This window comes from Solanum tuberosum, unplaced genomic scaffold, assembly GCF_000226075.1.
Source record: "Solanum tuberosum cultivar DM 1-3 516 R44 unplaced genomic scaffold, SolTub_3.0 scf00213, whole genome shotgun sequence".
Classification (NCBI taxonomy): domain Eukaryota; kingdom Viridiplantae; phylum Streptophyta; class Magnoliopsida; order Solanales; family Solanaceae; genus Solanum; species Solanum tuberosum.
The window spans coordinates 87,151-96,348 of record NW_006239141.1 but is presented as its reverse complement, the minus strand read 5'-3'; the positions used below and the strand labels follow the sequence as shown (position 1 = coordinate 96,348).

Sequence of the window (9,198 nt, the reverse complement as noted above, 5' to 3'; positions counted from 1 at the left end):
TTTTTTTTTTTTTTTTTTTTTTTTTTTTTTTTTTTTTTTTTTTTTTTTTGTTGGGGGGGGGGGGGGGGGGGGGGGGCGTTGGGTTTCAATTAATCCATTTGTTTTATATTAGTTGTCTTATTTTTCTCTTTATAAGCTCCTTTAAAAAATCATAAATAAGAAAGATAGATTTACTAATTTATAACTCCGTAAAATACATTTTAAAACTTTACAAACTTAGTTACACTTTCAAATATAATTAATTTAAAGTGTAAATGATTTTTTTTAATTCTATCTTAAATTTGTATTGACAAATAATTTAAATTAATTCTTTTTATATATATAGACAACTAATTATATGAGACGGAGTTGAGACGTGAAAGGGGGGAGTAATACATTTTTGAATTTTGAAACATTTATTGATTTTGTACCATAAAGAAAAGTGCTAGAAATTCATTCATTGGAATGGATGAAGTAATTAGGGGGGATTTTTTTACCTCTTCACCTCTCCATCAATATATGAAAGACAAATATTGCATAGGTCAAAGTAGCTCTTGCTTAGTAAATTCAAATTTGACCAAGAACTTTTGGAAAATATTTATTTAATCGTAAGTGATCAATTTACTTTCAAAAACATATAATGCAAGTGGTAAAATTGAAAAAAAAAATTATCCTGATATTTAAAAAAGATGACTAGTTTTTAGTTGAGAAAATGACAATTAAATGTGAAGGGGTATCATTTATGCCAATAAAACCATATAAACTCGACAATACCTTTTTTAAAAATAAAAATAGGTCCATATATCTGGAACAAAGAAATACTGGGTTTTGATAGATCCATTGAGTCCGGAACGTTGAGCTTAGTTTGGTAGCATATTTGATTTGTGTATGGGGTTCCAAACAAATCCCAAAGGTCCATTCAGAGACTTGTTTATTGGCTAATTTTCTAATGTCTCATATCTGATGTGCCTCTCGTTCGCGAAGGGTTGACTGTTTTTGCGACCTTCACGTTAGCGAAGATCTGATCGTGTTCATGAGGGGTCGAGTTTTTTGACACTCGCGTTAGCGAGGGTCAGCTCTCTTTCGCGATAGAGTAGCCCCATCGCGTTCGTGAAGGGTCATTTTATCCGGGGGTTACATTCGCGATTAGATCGTCGCATTCACAAACCTAAGATTGCGCTCGCGAGACCCCTGACAATTTGTTTTCAAAATTGAGGTTTCAATCCCATTATCCATTTTCAAACTTTGATAGCTCTATTTTGACAATTTTAATGAGTTTTTTCAAGATACATTACGATTTCTAATTCCCTAACTCTTTTACCCATTATTTAGTTCATGATTTTGATGATTAAACATGAGTTTTGATCCCAACTTGAAAGATTTTTAAAGAATTTGATGATATTGGATTGATTTCAACTTCGTTTTCAAAATGATTTTCACCATTAGTTTCCAAATGTTTTGGGTAACGCATTGTCACAAATATCAGATTTAACCTTCACTTTCGAAATCAAGTTTTTGGGTCGATTTGACCATGTTTTCTAAATTGCTTGATACAATTGTTAGTTTCAAAATCTTATAGTGAATACTTGCTTGAATATATTGTGTTGATTCAGATACTGTTCGAAAGGGAAAAGCTTAAGTGTCAGATTGAGTATTGAGTTGTTGAGGCAAGTGAACTTTTAGACCTTTAATTTGTTAAAGCTTAGTAGAATCTTGTATTTTTCTTATTGTATGTATTGGAGAGTAATGAAAATTGGTGATGAGTTGAATTGTTCACATCAATTGATCTTAATGATAATAAGGGGAATAAGGCAATGTGTTGGTAATTTTTGTGTGGTATACGATGAATGACTTGAGTGGTAGTATTGGTCCATTATTGTTGAAACACTATAATTGTATTGTTGTGATTGGGAATGATATGGAATTGTCACTTCTTCATTATGGTGTAAACATGCCTATTTGCATTAGATCTGAAACATTGTGACGAGATCTATTGTGATTTTGCTGATGGAAAATGATTTCGACGAGTGATATTGATGGCGATGGAAAATGATTCTGGCGAGTGATATTGATGTCCACGTTTTGTTCCGACGGGTACATATATCTTGTGTTTCCCCATGAATTTCGATATGAAATTCAGTGGATGTGTATCGTAAGACAGACATGCATCATTCCACATGACATTGCACATCATTGCATCACATTTCATGAATTATGATTATTGATTCTATATTGTTGAGACTATTGATTGTGGACTATTGTGATAATAGACTATTTGTGTTGAGATGCGATTTGAGTTATTTCTTATATGTTTTGTTATGAGGTGTGGGAATTGTTGGAAACTTTGATTGATGAACTTGATAATTGATTGTGGTTGATCTGTAATTGTTGAGGCATTGCTATTGAACTATGTGTTACTTGCAATTGTGAACTTTTAAGTTGGGCTGAACTCTGTGCAGATTAAAGTTTGTGGAGGTTCGATTGGGATGAAAGGAGTACTCGTATTCTATTTGCTTTACATTGTGTTTAGTGGTTAGCTTGTTGAATATTGTATTGTTTAGTACTCACACCTTGCTTCTAGTGTAGGTTACGAGTTCAGATCTACGCGATCATTCTTCTTCTCTACTTCGAGCGAGGGTGGAGACTTGAGAGGTAATTGTTTGTCACCTCAGCAGACCTTCTTGTTCCTTAATTATTTATGTTATTGTTCTTACTTTAGAAACAAAGACATTGAGACTTGTATTTCTTTCAATTCATTTGTAATACATAAGTGACTTATACACATGACAGCCAAGTTTTAAGGGTATTTATAGATTGACTAAGTTATCCGCATTTGTGTTATTGATAGTTTATCTTCTGTATTTCCACCGTATTGTTTGGGTTTTAGGCTGACTTGTCTTGGTGGGATGAGATGAGTATCATCACGTACATTTTCGAATCGTGACATTATCAAATCAAACATCATATTAATTTTATACATAAATTATTTCTTTTATAATTAATTACCAAACCTTAAATAACTTATATACAAATTAATACATGAATATGTTACTACTCCCTCCGTCTCATTTTATATGTCATCCCTTTCTATAAATAGGTGGACCACAATACTTGTCATTTTATAAAATTTATGTATAAATTTCCATATTTTGCATATTATACCCTTAATAGAATAGTTAATTCATCTTGTCATTTATTAATAAAGTTGACTTAAGAAAACATTAAATAAGGGTAGAAAGATAAAATTACATCATTTCTTAATGCGAGTGCAAAGTAAAAATGTGACATATAAAATGAGACGGGGGAGTATTACCTAGTATATTCAATCCAACTAATTGGAGATTAAAATAAAATGAAAATGGAACATTTATCATAGTACGTGCAGACGTACTGCAGGGCTAGATACCATTAGATCATAAGCATAATTTTTTTTAACGGAAAATATATTTGGCAGGACACATTTTTGGTAGGAATTGTCACGAGCAGTTAATTTCAGGTAATGTTGTAATTTCTGAGAAATGGGAAGGGTGATTGGGTAAATTCATTTATTTCTTGTACCCAAAGTACCCTCCAAAATAAAACTACTAAAAGAAAAATCTTAAACCATTAGATGGTTTCAAGAAATTATACTGCCCAAAAAAAATTTCCTTCTCAATAAAAAACACTACCCAAGAAGCATTTATTGTAGTTTATTCTTCCAATTATTGTTATCTTTCATTGTTCTTCCTTTTTAATAACACTTGTTTTTAAGGGGGGAAATAAGGTATATTCATTAAATTTTAAAAATATTCTTTAAAGTAATATTTATTAATTTATTGATTAATTAATACCTCTACAAAATAATAATAATAGTTTACAATTTCAATAATTATATTCCATGTTGAGAATAACATTACTAATTTTCATGAAATTCAAAATATTTAATGAATCCATTATTTTATAGTTAAATTAATATTTTTATAATATTTCCTTAAGAGTATTAATTGTAGGGATAAAGTGAGAAATTTTTTTAACTAATTTTATTTTAATTTAATGAATAAACAAGTAATTTAATATATATATATATATAAACTAACTAACACAACTAATATGAGATGGAGAAAGTATTGAATTGCGACGTAAAAGAAAATATAAACCTCACTCCTAATGAAATGTCATGCCATGTTATTATTATTTTTAACAATAGAATAAAAACATTTACCTCGCTCTTGAATTTTATAAAAAGTAACAAAATTTAAAATTAACTAATATTTATTATTTATATGTAAATATTTTAAAAAGTTATTATCTTATTTAGTCAAGTACGTTAATTTAATATTGTTAGTACAATTTTTTTTGTTCTAATATATATATATATAAAAGATGATGTGACACCTCTCTAAGGCCACCATTCATATTTATCTTTTTTTCTCCTTTATTTTTGATATTTTTCTTTATTTTCCCCTATTTTCTTAATTAAAGTAGAATAATTGAATGTAATTAAGACTTCTCAATTCTTCATTAATAAATATAATAATTAATATAATAACTTATACACAATAAATTAGTATGATTGTTTAAAAAAAATTCCAATTTCATTAATTTTTTTATTCAAATTTTTGACATTTTTGTATGATTGTTAAAAAAATTCCAATTTCATTAATTTTTTTATTCAAATTTTTGACTTTATTTTTTTTTCTATTTGTATAAATTATTAGAAAATCTAAAACTATTTCTTGAGATTCATTTAAACAACAAAGATTGATATCAATTTTCATGAAATAGTTCCCACGTAACTATAAACGTTAAGCACTATTTTCTCTCTTCTTTATTCCATATTCACTCTTAATAATATTCATAACTTATACTTTTCATATTCATAACTCCTAAATATTTAATTTAAAATTTAAAACACCTTATGGTATTCCATCATTTTATCTTTGTAAATATGATCATTCTATTATTTCATATTTGAAGTAGTAATATATATATATATATATATAAATTTTAAATCTTGAAGAATAAAATTATATTATATTTATGTTTTAATTTTGAAGAATAAAATTCTTCAATGAAGATCGGCTTGTGAAATGAATACCGATAACGATAAGGGTTCGAAGAATTATGAATTGATGAATCGATGAATCGATTTATTGAATTCATATTATTTTTTATAATGGACGTTGTAAAAATAATGCTTGTATTTATTACTTTCTCTTTTATTTATTATATATTTTCTTGATATCTTTTAGCTTGATTTTTACATTATTCATGTAATTGTTGTTATTAAGAGCATGTATAAGGTAGTTAAATTTATGCTCAAGTTATTTGACATTTTTTTCGTAGAGATTTTCTTTGTGCCCTTTTTCTTATTATAAAATGACAAATATAACTTCTAATATTTTAAGTTTTTCTAATTTAATATATTTATAAATAATAACTACTCATACCCTTTAATTTTAGTCTTGATAATTTCATAACTTACGAGTATAGTTGTAACTCCTGAGTGGTATAAAAAACAATACGAGAATCTAAATCGCACCACGGAGGTCGTTGTGAAAACCCTATTCTATGTTAATTGGAAGACGTTGGACATCGGTCCTAAGAAGTTGCTGGATCAAAGTAATACATTATACATCTGCCCGCCAGCATCAGAGGGGGTTTCAATTCCCCTTATATGCAGTTTATGCTTGTAGCTACCCCCGGGGAATACGTGTAATAGCCCCGCGGGGAACCCCAGCCCGGAGGCGGGAATCTCTTTTAATTTGTATCTGCGATTGGTCTTTCCTGCAGCTGGACCGCACCGAGGATGTTCAACCGATCTCTTACAAGGGTGTAGAGCAGTCTAGTATGGGATTTGCATAACGCTTTCATCTTGAAAATTCCATAACATCTTGGAAGATTCACAAGGAGATCAAGACATCGACTACATCGTTTTTCTCAAAGTACTCTAGCAAGGGTGAATTGATCAAGATAAGTTGTCCCTTGAGTTTAAATTATTTTCCCTTATTTTATATAATTATTTTTTTATTTGACATGATGGGAGTATAAATATCATACATAAAACAGTACCATATTAACAATTGTTTATATTTTTTGTGTTTTATATTATTTTAATTAAATAATTTATTTTGAATTGATGAGTTGATTTATTGAATTCATATTTATTTAATAATGGAAATTGTAAAAGTGATGCTTGTATTGTATTACTTTCTCCTTTATTTATTTATTTATTGTATGTTTTCTTGAAGGAAGACTTAGAAGAATATTTTTTGAAGCATAGTTAGGAATTACTTTTACTAGAGATTTTTTCTTTACTTTGACTTGTAATATATAGTAACTTAATTAAGTAACACATACGGACATTTTTGCTCATTTAGTCCTCTATGATCCTACTTTTTATTGTAAAACATAATTAATATAACTATCTTATTTCAATCAAAAGAATTATGAGAATAAGTTATATTTTATTTTTCTCTTAAAGAAAATTAAAGATGAAATAAATTATTATATGACATCATTGCTTATTCTTATGCATATGTAACAATTTGTTTTTGTTCGCTATTCTTTTTCTTTGCTTTGAAGTGTATTTTAGAAGTTTTCTTTTTCTATTTTTTATTACTTTTGTTGAATATAATAATGTAGATTATTATTTTTATTGTCTTAGCTACATAATTATAAAAATCTATGCCTATATATTATTTTCCTTAATACTAAACAATTCATTTTGTTACTACATAAAATTTTTGACATTATAATATATAGTGGATTACTGTTTTAAATGTTTAGGTATGGGCTGAAGGATCAGTTGAAGAGAAAGTGCAACGGCTATTGATGACTTGGGAAATGGAAATAGTCCATAAGGCAGATCCTAATGAGCTCAAAACTATGGATCCAAACAAGTTCACAATTAGTGTTAATGGTACACTTCTCTCACAGTTTCTCTTACTCTTTACCTAAGGGTGTATTTGATACGGACAAAAATATATTGTTACAATTTTTTTATGTTTGGTAATTTTTTGGAAAATCATTTTCTCTAGGTATATTTTTTTCTTAAAAAGATGAGGAAAATGACTTTAGAAAAGAAATTTCATAAGTGAAGTTAGAGGTAGAGTAAAATTTTATTTTATGAGTTCTGAATTTGAGAATGACGAGTATAAGAAATCTTACATTTTATTTTTCTTCAATAAACAAACACAACACGTGAATCACCAATTCAATTCAGTTGGATGGTCCATATCCATGTGGGAATATAATATGGTATATATATAAATAATTATTTTTAAGTGATTATGACTGAGTTCTAAATCTAATATTTGTATATTTTTAAATAAATAAACTTCTTGATACAACTATGAGTTCGACCGAACCTATAATTGGACTTCTAGCTCCGCACTCCTACCCATTCTCCAGCACACCCACCCCATCGCCATTCTTCTCACATTATTTGTTTAGATTATGAAGAAAAAGCTTTTTTAAACTATTTTTTCTGCTTATTTATCAAATACCAAAAACACCCTAAATCTATGATTTTATTTCTTATTAAAAAAGAAAGCTATTCTCATGCATGAAACATTAATCTTTTTCTTTTTCTCCTTTTCCCTTTATTACTGCTTTCAAAGCCATGACCAATTAGGAAAATATATTCTCCCTATAATACATTTTGAATTTAATTTATATAGATCGACAGAATAAAGAATTTTACAGGCCGAAAGGGCTTGACACCAGCAGAATCTGCAAAGCTTGGTGGTAGCTACAATATATTCCTACAAACTTCATTACCAGAAAATGTTCGATTCTACAATCCTGACGATCAAACTTTTGAATCATCACAAAATCTTTTCAGATCGATATTTTTACGAGGATTCGCGATCGAAATCCTCCATGTTTATTCAGGACCACCAGGAATTGTGTACAAATTTAGGCATTGGGGTTACATGGATGCTCCATTTAAAGGACATGCTCCAACTGGACAACTTGTTGAGCTCTTTGGAATTGGCACATTTGAAGTAATTAACAAAAAACCATCTACATTTCTTTACTTTTTTTTTTATATATTTTGTGAAATATAATTAAATGTTAATTTGTTGAAACAGTTGGATAAAGAGAGTAACAAGATTATAAAGGCAGATATGTTTTTTGATAGAGGAGAATTGCTTGGAGGACTTGTGAAAGGAGAAAGCAATGTTGCTTCAACATGTCCTTTTATGAAATAAGAATAAATTATTACTTGCAAAATGTTACTTATTTACAAGATGTATGTGGTTATGTTTTATTATTTTACTAAAAATGTGTAGCTTACCTTTGAAGCGCATGGTTTGTTTAATATTTCAAATAAAAAGTACTGCTGTTCTATGATATTTTTTTTCTCTTGACTACAATTTTTATACATTTGATTATCTTTAATTATACTTATGAAAGATTGTTAGTACTTGTAGTCCTGTTTATGCAATTTAGTATTTAATGTAAAAAGATTTAGGTCTCATTTATTTCTATTTAATAAATGTCACGATTCAAAAATGGACGTGATGGCACTCGTCTTATTCCATCAAAACAAGTCAGCCTAAACCCAACTAATACAGTGAATGCGGAAGTAAAACGTGAATAAAAGTCTAATACTATAAAATACTGCGGAAAACAAGGTCAACTTAATTAAAACCCCAAAACCTGGTTGTCACGTGTACAAGCCTCTAAAGTATTACAATTGATTCAAAAGAAAAACACAAGTCTCAAATGACATTGTTTCTAGAATAGAACAAGATCATAAATAGGAGTAAGAAGGTCCGTTGAAATGACCAGCAACTACCTCACAAACCTCCATAAGAAGCCTCAGATAAGGAGAGGAGAAAATATCACAAAGGTCCAGGTTAGTAACCTACAAAAATGTAGAAGCAAGGGGTGAGTACCAAACCATACGGTACTGTAACGACCCAGAAAATGATAGGGTGAAACTAGAGCCTCACGTGTGAGTTTAGAGTCGAGAACTTAATGAAATGATTATATTTGAATTTGACCCAAAAAGTTCTTAAAAATGTGCTTCGAAAGTTACCGAAAACTTGTTTAGCTACTTATAAAAAGATTCGTTTCGTTTTTCGAAAATCCGACTTCATATTCTTGTTTAGGGGGTCAAATTGAGTGGGAAATGGGTCTAACCCAAATTTTAGAGCAACCGTATCAAAATCCGAAATTTCCAAGTGAAGCCTTTTTCGAGGGTCTACTTTGAAGGGTCATATCTCCTAG

At 29.0% G+C, this 9,198-nt stretch overlaps 1 protein-coding gene across 1 annotated transcript in view; it reads left to right on the top strand.

Moving 5' to 3' along the window:
- LOC102591037 (pathogen-related protein-like) overlaps positions 1-8,177 on the top strand; it is a 37,044-nt gene extending 28,867 nt beyond the window's left edge. The window contains exons 2-4 of the mRNA XM_015312768.1: positions 6,748-6,880; positions 7,666-7,967; positions 8,055-8,177. Of these exons, the coding sequence (XP_015168254.1) occupies positions 6,748-6,880; positions 7,666-7,967; positions 8,055-8,174 (555 nt within the window). The 3' untranslated portion in view covers positions 8,175-8,177. The remainder of the gene's footprint in view (positions 1-6,747; positions 6,881-7,665; positions 7,968-8,054) is intronic.
- Positions 8,178-9,198: the final 1,021 nt, after the last annotated feature.